Source organism: Larus michahellis, chromosome 28 (genome assembly GCF_964199755.1).
Source record: "Larus michahellis chromosome 28, bLarMic1.1, whole genome shotgun sequence".
Classification (NCBI taxonomy): Eukaryota; Metazoa; Chordata; class Aves; order Charadriiformes; family Laridae; genus Larus; species Larus michahellis.
Genome location: NC_133923.1, coordinates 1,175,942 through 1,192,278, shown reverse-complemented (window position 1 = coordinate 1,192,278; position 16,337 = coordinate 1,175,942). Strand labels below are relative to the sequence as shown.

Genomic DNA, 16,337 nt, shown 5'->3' with positions numbered 1-16,337 from the left:
TCCGCCCCGCCTCTCCGATGAATGCGGGCGCCTATTGGCTGAGCGCAACGTTTATCTTGAAAGACACCGCCTCTCCCGAGGTGAATCGAGCTCTGGTTGGTCCAGGGCCTGCCCGCCGTTTTGGCTGGAAGACAACATTCGCCCTCCCAGCCGGAGGGGGCGGAGCACTTGGAAGAAGCGGATTATCTCCATGTGCTGTCAGTCTGCGCTCTCCAGATGTCTATTGGCTAAATGAGGTGTGGCCTCCACCCACTGAGCACGCTGATTGGCCCGGTCCCTTTAACTCCGCCTCCGCGCTCCTTACGTAGTGACTCCTTCCCACCTCTCTCCCACCCGCCGCTCCCATTGGTTGCCCTCCCCGTCAATCTCGGGTTGTCCCCGCCTCCTCGCCGCGCAGCGGGCGCTGATTGGCTGCTTCCTGAAGAAGGCGGGGGGCGGGCCCCTGCGCGCGGGGTCTCGCGAGCCCCTGGCTGGGGGGATTGAGGGGGGCGGCGGCAGCCATGTCGGGTCCGGCGGTGGAGCCCGCCGGGAAGCGACCGGATTCTTTGGACCTGCTGGAACGTTGCGGCGTTTGCCGGGAGCGGTTGAAAGCCGAGCGGGAACCGCGGCTGCTGCCCTGCCTCCATTCGCTCTGCCGGGAGTGCCTGAGGCCTGCGCCGGGCCCGGCCGCCGCCCCCGCCCCGGGTGGGCTAGGTGAGGCAAGGGCGGGGGGGGGGGCGAGATGAGCCCTGCGATGGGGGGGTGAAGGAGTCTGGGGGGGTTTAAGGGAGCCGAGGGGGAGGCTCGTAGTAGCCTGGGGGAGGGGGGGCCTTGAAGTAGCCTTGGGGGGGGGGGGGGGGGGGGGTGGCTTGAAGTAGCCTTGGGGGGGCCCTTGAAGTAGTTTTGGGGGGGGGCTTAAAAGAGGCTTGGGGGGGTTGAAGTAGCGTTAAGAGGAGTTAAAGGAGCCTGGCAGGGGGGCGGGTTCGAAGAGGCCTTGCGGGATGCTTTGGGGGCTTTGGGGGGCTTTTGGGGGGAGGGGGGTAAAGGAGCCTTGGATCATCTATGGGCAGACCCCAGCTGCCTTCCGGAGAGATCAAAAGCGCCACATCCTCTCGCCGCTGGTGGGAGATGGCATCTCAACCGCCTCTGCGCCGTCTCCTGAGGCGAGGAGGAGGAGGAAGGGTAGATCAGCAGCTGGTGGGTGATGGACCTGAGCAAGAAGGAGTCACCGTGGAGGCTCACGGTGGATATTGGGAGAAAACTGGTGGTTTGGCTCTGGAAAAAAGCCGTAGGTGACCTGGGTTGCTGCTGGACCTTCTGTGGGACGCCCTGAGGCACTGACCCTCCTGCGATGACATCGGGGACAGCCCTGAGGCCGTGGGGGGCACTCTGGTTTTGGAGGTCTCCAAGGTCTTTGTGTCACCAGCAGGACCCAGGATCTTCTGGTTTCTTCCTTCTCCCACCCCGCTAAAGAGCCGCCACGGTTTTGGCAGGCGCAAGGCACTGCATGGCTCCATGAGGGGAATCTCTCGTGACAAATGGTGGCGACAAGGGTGACCCCGGGCCACCCCTGATGTCCCCCCACCGCTCCCCTCCCCGCAGTGGTCAGCTGTCCCATCTGCAAACACCAGTGTGACCTGAAGGATGTTGTGGAGAACTACTTTCTGAAGGACAGCAAGGCTGAAGATGCTGCTGCCAGCCAGGAATCCAGTCAGGTAACGCATCATTAATGCTTAATTAACGGTTAATTAGGATGAAGCGAGCTCCCCACAGCTGGCTGAGCCTGGCGTCCCCATGCTGTGTCCCCCAGTGCTGCACTAGCTGCGAGGACAACGCGCTGGCCACCAGCTACTGCGTGGAGTGCTCGGAGCCGCTCTGCGAGACCTGCGTGGAGGCCCACCAGAGGGTCAAGTACACTAAGGACCACACGGTCCGGGCCACAGGTCCGTCCTTGTCACCCTCCTTGTCACCGTGATGTCACCCTCCTTGTCACCCTGCTGTCACCACCCTTTCCAAGGTGGTGACGGTGTGCCCGGTGCATCCCCGGGCGCATCTGGAGGTGCCACCACCGTGGCCATACCTGTCCCACAGGGGACACCTACTCCTCCAGTGGCTGCCACTGTCTGCTGGTGACATCATGGTGACATCACAGTGATGTCACGGCGTTGTCCCCGCAGGCAGTGTCAAGGCGAAGGAGAGGGAGCGCGCCGTGTACTGCTCCGTGCACAAGCATGAGCCGCTGGTGCTCTTCTGCAACACGTGTGACACACTCACCTGCCGGGACTGCCAGCTGAACGTGCACAAGGACCACCAGTGAGTGGGCATCCGCAGTAATTAATTTAATTAACGCTGATTTTTCATGGTTAATTATCGCTTGAATCAGTTGTTCTGCTTGTTAGCCCTTAGAAACAGTGATTTAAGGTAAGTCAGATAGCTAAATAAAATGATTTATCCACTGAAAAGGTTGCTTGTGCATCTTGTCGTCTTAAATGTGTGTTTAATGAATATCTAAGAAGGTAGATAATGAACTAAACTCATTAATTAGTTATTGGAAAAGAACTGAAGTTAGCCTGCCAGCTAATTATTCTCATCAATTAGTTACTGATTTTAAAAGTGAAGTTCGTTCGTTATTAGTTGGCCGACTACTGAAGGGATTGACCCAGCAGAGTGTTAATTTTGGTTAATTTTTGTTTTTAACCAAATAGATAGGTTGTCTAATTAGTTAATTTGCTAATTAGCAGACTGGCTGGTTTGAGGGGCTTAAGTTGCTTTTAGGTTTTAAGGAATTGGAAATACCTAATTTGGGAGTCATGGGAAATCAATGTAATTACCTTCTTAGTTATTTCAATTAGGTTGATTTTTAACTCTTTTTTTTTTAAGTAGACTGGTTTTATTCTCAAACTAATTAAATTTCCTGGTTGAATCGATAATTAGTTTGATTAATTATTTGAGCGGGTAGCTAGTGACTTACCTGATTGATATGTTATATTATTTTGGATGCATAATTCAGTTTAAGCAGTTAATTATGTTGAAGCGTTGTGGTTGATGAGTTTGTTCTCAGCCAGCTCCTTAACCCAAATTAATTAGATTGTTAAGGGCTGATGAGTTAACGAGGACAGTAAATAAGCATTGAGCAGGTTAAACTCCTTCAAGTTGGTTCCTTCTCTGGTGGCTCTGGGAGTCTGGGGGGGGTATTTTGGTGTCGCTGCTATGGGGGGCTGCCCCCAGTGGGATGCCCCCCCTGCCCCCGAGGCGCATTGTCACCCCTTCCCGGCCCATTGTCACCCCTCTGCCCCCCCCCGCCCCAAGGTACCAGTTCCTGGAGGACGCGGTGAGGAACCAACGCAAGACTCTGGCGACGCTGGTGAAGCGCCTGGGGGACAAACACGCCAACCTGCAGCGCTCCACCAAGGAAGTGCGCAGCTTGTACGTCCCCAAGGGAATTATCTGCCCCCCCCACGGGAATTATTTGCCCCCTGATGGGTAGTTTACCCCCCCCCCACCCCCGCCCCTTCACCCCTTCTTTGCCCGCAGCATCCGGCAGATGACGGACGTGCAGAAGAGGGTGCAGGTGGACGTGAAGATGGCCATCCTCCAGATCATGAAGGAGCTCAACAAACGGGGCAAGGTGCTGGTGAACGACGCCCAGGTGAGCCTGGGGGGGGGTGACACGCCATGTGAATGCCACCCCCTGTCACCGTCCCTCTGCCCTGACGTGACATTGTTCCCTCTCCTGGCAGAAGCTGACGGAGGGGCAGCAGGAGAAGCTGGAGCGGCAGCACTGGGCCATGACCAAGCTGCAGCGGCACCAGGAGCACGTCCTGCGCTTCGCCTCCTGGGCGCTGGAGAGTGACAACAGCACCGCTCTGCTGCTCTCCAAGAAGCTGGTGAGATACCCAGGGGCCAGAGCCACGCACCGCCCCCCTCAGACTCCCTTAAACCCCCCCCACGGACCCTCCTGAACCCCTCACCTGGGGCAGGGACCCCCCCGGGACGCCTTCTTGGGGACCCTCATCACCGGCACCAGTGGGGAAGCCAAGCGCCGGGCTGTGCTGCATCCCCTGGGCTCCACTTTCCTCCAGGCCCCCTGCTGGGGGGGAGATGTGGAGCGAAGTGGAGACAGAAGATGGTCTTTCGTGAGGTGGCTTGTCCCCATCTGTGTCCCCAGGGTGCTGCAGTGCTGTCCCTGGCACATGCTGGATCCCCTGGGGGGGTCCCCATGGTGTGACGAGTGCTCCCTCTGCCGTGGGGGGTCCCTCAGAGTCCCTGTGGTCTGATGGGTGCCACCAGGGCGCCACATTGGGTCCCCTTGGGGTTCCGTGGTGGGTCCTGTTGCAGTCCCCACGGTGTGATGGGTGCTGCCATGTGTCCCCTCGGGGTCCCTGTGGCACGGTGGGTGCACCAGTGTGCTGCCATGTGTCCCCTTGGGGTCCCTGTGGCACAGTGGCTACCCTGGGGTGCCACCATGTGTCTCCTGGGGGTCCCTGTGGCACGGTGGCTGCTTGGGGCTGCTGACACGTGTCCCCATGGGGTCCCTGTGATGTGACAGGTGTCCCCAGTGTCCTGCCATGTGTCCCCTCAGTGTCCCTGTGGCATGGTGGCTGCCCCGGGATGCTGCTGTGTGTCCCCTCGGGGTCACCATGATGTGACGGGTACCCTCAGGGTGCTGCCAGGCATCTCCTTGGTGTCCCTGTGGTGTGGCGGGTGCCCCTGCGATGCTGCAGCCTGTCTCCTTGGGGCCCCCTCAATGTCACAGCTGCCCGCGGGACGCTGCCACATGTCCCCTCAGGGTCCCTCTGATGTGACAAGTGTCCTGCCATGTGTCCCCTCAGGATCCCTGTGATGGGACAAGCATTCCCAGGGTGCTGCCATGCGTCCCCTCAGTGTCGCCACGACATGATGGGTGTCTGTGGGCCACTGCCACGCATCCCCTTGGGCTCCCCGCGTTGTGACAGGCGCCCCCAGAACGTTGTCACATGTGTCCCTGCCTTGTGACAAGGCCCCTCCTGTGTCCCCTAGATCTCCTTCCAGCTCCACCGTGCCCTCAAGATGATCGTGGACCCCGTGGAGCCGCAGGGTGACATGAAATTCCAGTGGGACCCCAATGCCTGGACTAAGAGTGCTGAGACCTTTGGTGAGGCCCCCCGGGGAGGGGACACCCCTGGGGACACCCTTGGGGACCCCCCTGTGACCCTCCCCCCCCTTTGTCTCCCTGACAGGCACCATCATCTCGGAGCCGAGCCTCCCGCCGCCGTCCCTGAGCCCCCAGCCGCCGGCCGCTAGCCCCCGTGGCCCCAGCCCCACCACCAGCCCCTCGCAGGTACCTCGGGGGGGCACAAGGTGGCGTTTTTTGGGGGGGTCCTGCACCCATGGGTGCCCCCCATCCTGATAATGGCCCCCCGTTCCCCAATCTTTCTTCTCCAGGGTCCCCTGCAAGCCATGGTGGTGAGCAAAGGGCAACATGCTCCCGGTCCCCTCCTGCTGTCCCCTCTGGGCCACCAAACCAGGACAGAGGAGGGACAGGGGACCCCTGGTGCCCCCCAGAGCGGTGGGGGGGTGCTGGGGATGCCCACCCTGCCTCAGTTTCACCTGGGGACTGAGGGACAGGGCTGTCCCGACCTGTCCCCCCCCCACCTTCACCCGCAGACAGCTGAGAGCCCTGGGGACACGGCTGCGGGCGCTGAGCTTGGTGAGTGGGGGGTGACACGGGGAGGAGGATGTGGGGGGGGAACGAAGGCCCCTGATGTGGGTTTTTCTCAGCAGCCAACGGCCCCCCTGAAGCCGCTGTCACAGGAGCGAAGAGGTGAGTTGGGGGGGGGAACATCCCCTGTCCCCTTTGTCCCCAGAGATCTGCTGGCCCTTGTCACCCTGTGCCTTGGGGTGATGGCTTTGGACACCCCCCCCACCCCCCCCCCCGCAACTAGCTGTCCCCTCTCACCCCACGCCTGAGACCCCTGTCACACTGTCCCCAGGGGTGGCTTAGCACTGTCCCCAGTCACCCCACACCTGGCACTTCCTTTCCTTGTCACCTGACACCAGGGACCCCGTCCCTTGTCACCCCATGTCCAGGGGGTGGCAGGGACACCCTCTCCCCCCATACTTGGGGTTCTCCCCCACCCTTGTCACCTCGTACCCAGAGGTGGGCCACAGTCCCCCATGTCCCCTGTCACTCCGTACACAGGCATAGGGGACAGGGCCACCGTGTCCCTGTCATCGTCCCCAGGTAGTGGGGCTCTATCCCAGGAGGTCTCCCAGTTTTGGGGCTTGGGGGCGGGTGGGGGCAGTGCCTGGGGCGCCCCCAAGGTGCTTTGGTGACCTCATTATACAGGAAAAAGCACCTTCATCCTCCTGGGGGGGAGGAGGAGGAGGAGGAGGAAGAGAAGTTCGTTAAGAAGCTGCTCATTAAGCGGTAATGACAATGATGGTGGGTAGGGGGGGGCACACATTTCAGACAGCGAGTTGAGGGGGCAGAAGATGGAGCCCCGGGATGTCCCCCCTGTCCCTTGTCACCCTGTACCCAACGCTCCCCGCCCCTTGTCCCTCTGTCCAGGGACAACTGTGAGACACCCCCCTCCCCCCCCGCAATCCTGTCCCTTGTCACCCTCTTCCTCAGCGTCCCTTGTTCAGGATGGCCCTGTCACCCTCTTCTGGGGTCCCCCCTTCTTGTCCCCTCTACCAGGGGGAGCGGCTGGATCCCTGCCGGGGACCCCCCTGTCCCTTGTCACCCTGTACCCCTGAGCCTTGTCACTCTCTTCCTGGGCTGCCCCCATGTCAGGGGGTGGCTGGGGTCCCCCTGTCCCTTGTCCCCTTGTTCTTGGGGTTCCTTGTGCCAGGGGGTGGCTGGGGTCCCCCTGTCCCTTGTCCCCTTGTTCTTGGGGTTCCCCCATGCCAGGGGGTGGCTGGGGTCCCCTTGTCCCCCTGACCCTTGTCACTCTCTTCCTGGGGTCTTCCTGTGCCAGGGGGTGGCTGGGGTCCCTCTGTCCCTTGTCCCCTCTGTCCTGCAGCGTGTCTGGGTGCCCTCCCTCTTGTCGCTCCCTGTCCCGAAGGAACCAGGACCCCACAGAAATCTACCCGGGGGTTTGAGGGGCTCACCCTTAAATCTTGTCCCGCCCCAATGTCCCCCAGGAGCCGCCCCCCCGGTGGCCCCGTCAGCACCCTCCTCTGCAAGGTGCCTCGGGTCAGCCTGGAGCGCTTGGACCTGGATCTCTCGGGGGCGGCGCAGCCCCCGGTCTTCCGCGTCTTCCCCGGCACCTCGGCCGAGGACTTCAGCCTCATCGTCATCGAGCGGGGGGCGCAGCCGCCACCCCCCGTCCCCATCGTCAAGGTGGGTGTCCCCTCCCTCTGTCCCCCACCTCCCTGTCCCTCTGTCTCACTCTGCTCCCCCCCTCCTCGCAGGAGGAGCAGCAGGAGGCGGCCATCGAGGACACCCAGGACACCAAACCTGTGGGGCTGATCCCGGAGCACTCCGGGGTGCTGGGACCCACCGGATCCTTGGGGGAGGATCAGGGATCCACCCCTGTCCCCAGTGTCTCCTCTTGCCGCGTCTGCTGCCAGGCCGGGGCCGTGGTGATGTGTGACCGTTGTGAGCGCTGCTACCACCTCGATTGTCACCTCCCTGCCCTCCAGGAGGTCCCCAGGTAGGCCAGATCCCCGGGGACCCACTGGGATCCACTTGTCACCTCCCTGCGTCCCTGGGATCTACTGATCTCTTGTCCCCGAGGGTCGCTGCTCCTCTGCCATCCCCCTGGGGCCCCTCTGGCACCGGTAGATCTCCCAGGATCTACTGGGATCCCCCCATGCTGGGGGTGTTACTGTCCCTTGGCACGACGGAGGATCTTGGAGATCTGCTCCCTGCATCTTCCGAAAATTGCCCGGAGCCACCAGATCTTTGGGATCACCTGGTCTCCCACAGGATCCATTTGTCTCCCAGCGGATCTGCTGCTTCCCTGTCCCAGGACGGGGGTGGAATTGCTGCCCCTCTCCCCCCCCCCCGCCCCAAATTCCTTGCAGGGTGGATCCTCTGGGCCCACTGGATTCCTGGAGCAATCCCTGGTCTCTGGGATCTGCCTGTCCCAGATCCAGTTCCTCCCCAACACAGAGATCCGTGGCCACTGCAGGATCTTTGGGAGACACTTGCCCACGGCTCTCCCCTGGGATCCGGTGGTGTCTTTTGGGATCCATTGGTGTCTTTTGGGATCCACTGATCCCTGCTCTGAAGGACTCGTTGCCATGTTTTCCAGTCCTTGGTTGCTACTGGATCCCGAGTTTTTTTTGTTGGTGGTGTTTTTTTTTTTTTCCTGGGATCTTCCCTCCCTATGGACCAGATCCACGCAGGAACCGCCTTGTGATCCCTGGAGATCTGGTCTCAATCCTTGCGGATTGGGGGGGGCCGCTTTCTGGCACGGAGGGATCCATCTCTTGAACCCGGATCCTCTAGCATCCCCCAGCCCTCCTCCACATTGGGATCTACCCCTTGATCCCAAATCCTGTGGGAACCCGAGCTCCTCCTCTGTCCCTGACCCTCCGGGATCCATTCTAGGTCTTGGCTCCACCTGGGGATCTCCACAGCACCCTGGATCCCTTGGGGATCCGCCCTGATCCACAGGGTGTTAATCTGGAATGAGTTGGGATCTCTTTGATCTCTGGGGAGCTGGGATCCCCCCTTCCCTCCTGGCCCCGATCCCACTGGGATCCCCCCTCCAGCTGATGCAAAATCCTGTGGGATCCACTCCCCCCCTGTCCCCTTGATCCCTGATCTGGGGGAGCTCTGCATCCCCGATGCCGGGGAGCTCCGGGGCCCGATCCTGGCACCGGGAAGAAGCCGGGAGAGGGAAGGGCCCACCGGATCCCTCAACTCGATCCCACTCCCACAGCCCCGAGTGGCAGTGTCTGCTGTGCCAGGACCTGCCGCCCCCCAGCGACGACCTCCCCCACGGCTTCCAGGAGGGGCCGCCCCAAAAGCTCTGCCCCACGGATCAGTGGGTATGTGTGGGGCGGGGGGGGGGGAGGGGGGCGGGAATCTGGTGGATCACGAAAGGGATCGAGTGATCCCGATATCCCCCCCTCGCCCCCAGAAATGCGAGTACGTGCTGCTGGAGCTGCTGTGCCACGAGCCCTGCCGGCCCCTCCATCGCCTTTCCAGTGCGCCGGTGAGTCCCGCGAAGCCGGGGGGGGAGAAGCATCCCTAAAAAAAAGGCTGGGGGGGGATCCCTCGCTCGGGATCCCTTTTTACCCTTTTTTTGGCCTCTCTGCCCCCCCCACCCCCCCCCCGAATCCCTCTAGCAGGCGGCTCAGGATGCCATCGACCTGACGCTGATCCGGGCCAAGCTGCAGGAGAAGCTGGGCCCCCCCTACGCCTGCCCCGAGGAGTTCGCCCGCGACGTCTGGAGCCTCATCCGCCAGTTCAGCTGCCTCGCGGAGGTGCGGGGGGGGGCGTTCCTTGTGTCCCCCCCTGCCTTCCCGGGGATCCCTTGTGTGTCGTCCCCCCCCCCTCCTTCCCCAGAGTCCCTTGTCCGGGCTGTCCCTGTCACTCTGTTCCTGGGGTCCCCCCCTTTTTTGTCCCCTGGACCAGGGTGTGGCCGGGTCCCCCTGTGTGCCAGGGGGTGCCCCCCACCCCCGCCATTTCTTCCTTCTCCCACCTTCCCCCCCTACTTCCTCCTCCTCCCTCCTGCTCCCCCGTCTTCCTCTTCGTCCTTCCCCTCCCCGCTCCCCATCTTCCTCCTCCTCCTCCCCCCTGCCCCCATCCTCCTCTTACTCCCCCATCTTCCTCCTCCCCCCTGCCTCCCTTCCTCTTCCTCCTTCCCCTCCCCGCTCCCTGTCTTCCTCTTCCTCCCTGCTCCTCTTCTTCCTCCTCACCCCCTCTCCCCCCCCACCCCAGGACAAGGCCGATGTCCAGTCCATCCTGGGCCTGCAGCGCTTCCTCGACGCCCGCCTCAGCGCCGTCTTCGGCGACCGCAAATTCTCCTCCTCCTGCCTCCTCCCGCCCGCCATCCCCCTGGACGAGGCTGAAGGCTCCCCCTTGCCGCCATGATCTGTGTGTCCCCCCCCCCGCCCCGATGGGGGGCAGCGGGGACCCCTAGGAGGGACGTGGGGTTGTCCCCATCCACCCCCGTCTGCATCGATCGGAGAAATAAAGCCATTGTCTCAACTTCCTCCCTCCCCTGCGCCCCCTGCTTCCATCTTCACCCTTTCCCCACCCCCCGGGGGAGCTGAAGCTAAACTGGGGCTGGACTGGGAGCCACTGGCCATACTGGGAGGGGAGAGACTGGTACCAGTATGGAGCTTCTGGGAGGGGGGGCCCCTAAACATGGCGGCGTCCATGGCAAACATGGCGGCGCCCACTGGTGGGGGAGGTCTGCGAAGCCCCACCTTCTCTCCGCCATTGGTTGCCCGCTGCCTCAAGCTACGCCCTCTTGCGCGGGATTGGCTGGTGGGAGGAGGGCGGGATGCGGAAAGGGGGGAGCTTACGGAAAGAGCCGAGGCTTTCCGAAGAGACGCTAAGGGGAGCCGAAGTTCTTCCGGAAAGGTCCGAAGTTCTTCCGGAAGGGCCCGAAGCTGTTCCGGAAGGACCCGAACTTTCGCCGGAAATCCCCGAAGAGGCCCCGAAGCCTTTCCGGAAATTGCCGAGCGGCGCCGGCCGTCTCCGATCGCCTCAGAGGAGCTGCCGCCGTTTCCCCCCCCCTTACCCCGCCGCTCCGGTTCTCCGGTTCCCTCCGCCGTCCCCCCCAGCAGCCCCCCCCCCCCCTCCTCCCCGCCGGGGGGGGCCCCCCGGCCCGGTTCCCGGCCCCCCCGGCTCGGTTCGGCCCGGCAGGATGATCAAGCTCTTCTCCTTGAAGCAACAGAAGAAGGAGGAGGAATCGGCGGGCGGCACCAAGGGCACCAGCAAAAAGGCCTCGGCCGCCCAGCTCCGCATCCAGAAAGGTGACCGGGAACGGGGGACGGCGGGGCCCACCCCCCACCCCCCCCCGCCGGGGCTCACCGGGACCGGACGGCGGGCAACGGGGGGCCCCGGGACCGAACGGGCCTCACCGGGGGGCCCCGGGACTGGGGAGACCCCGGGGGGGCGGAGGGGGCCTGGGCCTGGGCCTGGGCCTGGGCCTGGGCCTGGTGAGGCCGCAATGGGAGAGAGTGGGGCCGAGGGGGAACGGGCTGGGCCCGGTAGGGCCTGGTGGGGGGGGCAACGGTACTGGTCCCAGTAAGACCCTGGTGGGGGAAATGTGTTGGTCCTAGTAGGGCCCCAGTGGGGGAAATGTACTGGTCCCAGTAAGGCTCTGGTGCGGGGAATGGGCTGGTCGCAGTAAGGGGGAACTTACTGGTCCTAGTGAGGCTCTAGTGAGGGGAACAGGCTGGTCCAGTAGGGCCTGGTGTGGGGAACTTACTGGTCCCAGTAGTGTACATGGGCTGGTCCCAGTAGGGCCCTGGTGGTGGTGGGGAACGTACTGGTCCTAGTAAGGTCCCAGTGGGGGGAACGGGTTGGTCCCAGTAGGGCCCTGGCAGGGGGAGACACACTGGTCCCAGTAAGGCCCTGGTGCAGGGGAATGGGCTGGGCCCAATAGGGCCTGGTGGGGGGAACGTACTGGTCCCAGTAAGGCCTCAGTAGGGGAAATGTGTTGGTCGCAGTAGGGTATGTGGGCTGGTCCCAGTAGGGCCCCAGTGGGGGAAACGGGCTGGTTCCAGTAGGGCCCCAGTGGGGAAAGTGTACTGGTCCCAGTAAGGCTCTAGTGCGGGGAATGGGCTGGTTGCCATAAAGGGGAACTTACTGGTCCCAGTAAGGCCTGGTGTGGGGAATTTACTGGTCCCAGTAGGGCCCTGGCGGGGGGAAACATACTGGTCCCAGTGGGGGAACGGGCTCGTTCCAGTAAGGCTCTGGTGGGGTCACCCACACTGGTCCGATTAGGGCCCCAGTGGGGGGAGCGTACTGGTCCCAGTAGGTTCCCAGTGGGGGGGCATGGGCAGCTCCCAGTATGGCCCCAGGGTGGGGAATGGGCAGGTCCCAGTAAGGCCACTGGTGGGGGAAGAGCATACAGGTCCCATTAGGGCCCCAGTGGGGGGAGCGTACTGGTCCCCGTAGGTTCCCAGTGGGGGGGGCATGGGCAGGTCCTAGTAAGGCCCTGGTGAGGTCATACAGACTGGTCCCAGTAGGGACCAGTGGGGGGGCACAGACTGGTCCCAGTTAGGCCCCAGTGGGGGGCACACGGGGTGAAGGTCTAGTCCTAGAGCGGCTCCACAAGGGCAGAGGGACACTGGTCCCAGTAAGGCCCTACGGGGCCTGGGGTGACCCAGCCAGGGGTGTGGGCTTGTGGTAGCCCCAGCCACGTCTCCGTGTCCCCATGTGTCACCCGTGTCCCCCCTCCCCCCCGCAGACATCAACGAGCTGAACCTGCCCAAGACCTGTGAGATCGACTTCTCCGACCAGGACGATCTGCTGCACTTCCGCCTCCTCATCTGCCCCGACGAGGTGGTGTCACCCCCCTGCCACCCCCGCTGTCCCCTTGTCACCCCCCCCCACTCCCACCCCGGGGTCCTGTGTCCCACCCTGGGGTCCCCCGTTCCCTTCATCCCCCTCCTGTCCCCCTGCGTCCTCCTGGTTCTCCCAATCTGCCCCCTATTGTGTCCCCCCCGTGTCATCTGGGGTCTTCTGTCACCCCCCCTGTCACCCCCCCGCCACCCCCCTGTCCCTTTGTCACCCCTGTGTCCCCTTGTCACCCCCCCAATCCCACCCTGGGGTCCGCCCTTCCCTTCATCCCCATCCTGTCTCCCCTGTGTCCTCCTCATTCTCCCCACCTGCCCCCTATTGTCCCCTGCCTGTGTCATTTGGGGTCTCCTGTCACCCCCCCGCCACCCCCCTGCCCCTTTGTCACCCCTGCGTCCCCTTGTCACCCCCCCATCCCACCCCAGGGTCCTGCATCCCTCCCTGGGGTCCCCCGTTCCCTTTGTCTCACTCCTGTCCCCGCTGTGTCCTCCTGGTTCTCCCCACCTGCCCCCTGTCGTCCCCCCCCATGTCATTTTGGTGTCCCCTATGCTGTCCCCGTGTCCCCTTCTGTCACCCCTCTGTCCCCTCAGAAGACCCTTGTGTCCCTTGGGGTTCCCCTGTGGCCCCCCTCCCTTTCCCTATGGGTCCCCCCCATCCTTCTCCCGTCCCCCCTCTTTGTCCCCAGTTGTCCCTTGGTGTCCCCCCCCCCCCCTCCATGTCCCCTGTCCCCACCCCCGGTGACATCTGTCTCTCCCGCAGGGCTTCTACAAGGGAGGGAAATTTGTCTTCAGTTTTAAGGTCAGTCCTGCACTGGGGGGGGGGGGGACATCCTGTGGCCACTAACACCCATCCTAGGGCCACCAAGATGGGACCAGTGGCCGCTCGACTCCACCCCGGGGGGGCGGGGGGTGGCAGCAGTGGGGTGGCGGCCACCAAGGTGGGACCTGTGGCCACCTGGATGTGACCCACAGTTGTGAGCTTGTCCCGTGGGTGGGAGCAGGAGGCAGATGGCCACTGAAACCTGACCTGTGGCCACCAGAAAGTGACCAGCCATGACTTGTGGCCACCACGTGGGTTGGGACTGGGACCACAGGCTGTTGGCCACCACTGTGAGACCAGTGGCAACCAAGACATCACTAGAAACCAGATGGCTGCCCTGTGGATTGGGTAGGGGCTGGTGGCCACCTACATGTGGCTAGTGGCTACCAAGACACGACAAGCAGTCACATGACTGTGGGTTGGGGGCAGGGTCCAGGGGCTGTCAGCCACCACTGTGAGACCAGTGGCCACCAAGATGTGACTGGAAACCAGGTGGCCGCCCTGTGGATTGGGGTAGGGGCTGGAGGCCACCAAGACGTGACCGGTGGCCACCAGGGGACGGAGCTGTGACACTGTGGCCACTCCCTAGGTCGGCCAGGGCTACCCCCACGACCCGCCCAAGGTGAAGTGCGAGACGATGGTTTATCACCCCAACATCGACCTGGAGGGCAACGTCTGCCTCAACATCCTCAGGTGGGCCACCATCGCATCCAGGGTGGCCACCGCCACCTCCGGGGTAGCCACAGCTGGATCCGGGTCCCCGTCTGTCCCTGTACACCTGGCAGGGTGGGACAAGGGGGCAAATGGTTGCCCCGTGCACCTCGAGTGTGGGCATGGGGCGGCCATGGTCACCTGGAGGTGGCCACGGCCACCTCTGTGGTGGCCCCGGTGTCCCCCCGCTGACGCCTGGCTTGTCCCCAGAGAGGACTGGAAGCCCGTCCTGACGATAAACTCCATCATCTACGGCCTGCAGTACCTCTTCCTGGTGAGCACCGCTGGGGGGCATGTGCCTCTGGGTGGGGGGCACCCAGTGTGGCTCTGGGCCACCTGCTGAGGGCACCTGGTGGCCTTGGGACAGCTCCTAAGGGCCTTCAGTGATGTTGAGAGGCCCCGTGGTGGCACCTGGTGGCCCTGGGACGTGTCCTAGGGGCCCTCAGTGATGTTGAGGGACCCCCAGGGTGGCACCTGGTGGCCTTGGGACACCTTGAGGTGGTACCTGGTGGCCCTGAGACATGTCCTAGGGGCCCTTGGTGGCCTTGGGGGACACCTCCTGGTGGCACCTGGTGGCCTTGAGACAATCCCTGGGTTCACCCCAGGGGTCTTGGGACACTTTTTGGGGCCAACCTGGTGCTGCTGGGTCACCTCAAAGGGGCACCCAGTGGCCCACAGACACCCTGAGGTGGTCTGGGGACACCCTGAGGTGGCCCCTGGTGGCTCAGAGACACCACGAGGTTGCCCAGGGACACCATGAGATGGCCCAGGGACACCATGAGGTAGCCCCCAGCGGCCCAGGGACACCATGAGGTGGCCCCTGGTGGCCCAGGGACATTATGAGGTGGCCTAAAGACACCCTGAGGTGGCCCCCAGTGGCTCAGGGCCACCATGAGGTTGCCCCTGGTGGCTCAGGGACACCCTGAGGTGGCCCAAAGACACCCTGAGGTGGCCCCCAGTGGCCTGGGGACGTTATGAGGTGGCCCAGAGACACCCTGAGGTGGCCCCCGGTGGCCTGGGGACACGCCCTGAGGACACTTGGTCACTTCTGGGGGACAGCGGGTGGTTAATACTCCGGGGGGTGGGGGGAAAGGGGGCAGGATCCACCCCGGGGGGGGCGTGTTATGGGCGGGGGGGGGGGGATTTGGGGTTATTACAGGGGATATGGGGGGGGGGTAGTTATGGGGGGGGGGGAGGAATTTGTGCCGGGGGGATATTGGGGGGCTCGGGGGGGGGGCATTAAGGGTCCCAAGGGGTAATGGGGGGGGCATTAAAAAGTACAGGGGGAAATTGGGGGGGGGGGCATTAAGGAGTGGGGGAGGAGTAGGGAGTCTTGGGGGGGGGGTATTAAGGAGTCCCGGGGCGGGCATTAAGGGGTATTGGGGGGGGGGGCCATTAAGGAATATGGGGAGAGTGGGGGGGGTACTGGGGGGGCATGAAGGAGTAGGGGGGCATTAAGGGGGGGGGGCATTTGGGGGGGTATTGGGGGGGCATTAGAGTGTCCTGAGGATATTGAGGGGGGCACTAAGGGGCGGGGGGGGGCATTAAGATGTCTGGGGGGTATGGGGGGGGGATTGGGGGGGGGATATTAAGGGGGATTGGGGGGGCATCGAGAAATAGAGGGGGCATTAAGGGGTATTGGGGGGGGCACTAAGGAGTCCTGGGGATGTTGGGGGGGGAAACTAAGGAGTCCTGGGGCGCATTGGGGGGGGCATTGGGGGGGGGGGGGGGGCACAAAGTTTGGGGGGTGCCCCAATTCCCCCCACTGGGGGGGTGCCTGAATGATGCTGGGGGGAGAATAAAGGGGGGGAGAGAAGAAAAAAGGGGGGCGCCCCCCCAAACTGGGGGTGCCCCCCCCCAAACTGGGGGTGCCCCCCCTTCCTTAAGACCCCCCCATGTCCCCCCCATAACTGGGGGGTGTCCCCCCCTTTTTCCTCCCCCCGGGAGTGGGCACTGGGGGATGCCTGAATGATGTTGGAAGGGGGGGGAGTTATAAAGGGAGAGAAAAAAGAAGAAAGGGGGGCGCTCCCCCCCAAACTGGGGGTGCCCCCCTTCCTTAAGACCCCCCCCAATATCCCCCCCCATAACTTGGGGGGGTGTCCCCCCCTTTTTCCTCCTCCCCCCCCCCCCCCGGGAGTGGGCACTGGGGGATGCCTGAATGATGTTGGAAGGGGGGGGGGGTTATAAAGGGGGAGAAAAAAGAAGAAAGGGGGGCGCTCCCCCCCAAACTGGGGGTGCCCCCCCTTCCTTAAGACCCCCCCCTTACTAGGGGTACCCCCCCCCTCAATGTCGTGTCCCCCCCCCCCCGGGCAGGAGCCGAACCCCGAGGACCCCCTGAACAAGGAGGCGGCCGAGG

At 63.4% G+C, this 16,337-nt stretch overlaps 2 protein-coding genes across 13 annotated transcripts; both read left to right on the top strand.

Annotated features, from left to right (window-relative positions):
- Positions 1 to 414: 414 nt before the first annotated feature.
- On the top strand, positions 415 to 10,130 carry TRIM28 (tripartite motif containing 28). Of its 12 annotated transcripts, none has more exons than XM_074567508.1 (18): positions 415 to 693; positions 1,582 to 1,694; positions 1,790 to 1,922; positions 2,157 to 2,292; positions 3,289 to 3,405; positions 3,514 to 3,628; positions 3,720 to 3,866; positions 4,999 to 5,113; positions 5,199 to 5,299; positions 5,404 to 5,668; positions 5,740 to 5,782; positions 6,308 to 6,388; positions 7,105 to 7,303; positions 7,375 to 7,616; positions 8,853 to 8,961; positions 9,054 to 9,128; positions 9,262 to 9,399; positions 9,857 to 10,130. In XM_074567508.1, exons 1-18 carry the CDS (start codon positions 501 to 503, stop codon positions 10,007 to 10,009), a joined length of 2,475 nt encoding a protein of 824 aa, XP_074423609.1. In that variant the 5' UTR covers positions 415 to 500; the 3' UTR covers positions 10,010 to 10,130. The 12 variants fall into 12 exon arrangements, 8 of the variants coding, with proteins under 8 accessions (XP_074423609.1, XP_074423612.1, XP_074423610.1 ...); XM_074567511.1 differs by having other exon boundaries at positions 426 to 693; positions 5,743 to 5,782; positions 9,265 to 9,399; XM_074567509.1 differs by having other exon boundaries at positions 426 to 693; positions 5,743 to 5,782.
- Positions 10,131 to 10,576: 446 nt separating this feature from the next.
- Positions 10,577 to 16,336, top strand: UBE2M (ubiquitin conjugating enzyme E2 M; the record flags this gene model as incomplete). The annotated part of the gene is made up of 6 exons (XM_074567471.1): positions 10,577 to 10,899; positions 12,342 to 12,436; positions 13,211 to 13,249; positions 13,860 to 13,963; positions 14,192 to 14,255; positions 16,295 to 16,336. Coding segments are annotated over exons 1-6 (453 nt in total), but the record flags the coding sequence as incomplete, so codon positions are not given.
- Position 16,337: the final 1 nt, after the last annotated feature.

What these genes read in the sequence shown, in the direction of transcription:
- TRIM28 (XM_074567508.1), top strand. Translation starts at nt 501, where the DNA reads ATGTCGGGTCCGGCGGTGGAGCCCGCCGGGAAGCGACCGGATTCTTTG. An exon ending in GGCTGCGGGCGCTGAGCTTG is followed by an intron (nt 5,669 to 5,739) that starts GTGAGTGGGGGG and finishes GGTTTTTCTCAG; the next exon opens with CAGCCAACGGCCCCCCTGAA. An exon ending in CCCCCGTCCCCATCGTCAAG is followed by an intron (nt 7,304 to 7,374) that starts GTGGGTGTCCCC and finishes CCCTCCTCGCAG; the next exon opens with GAGGAGCAGCAGGAGGCGGC.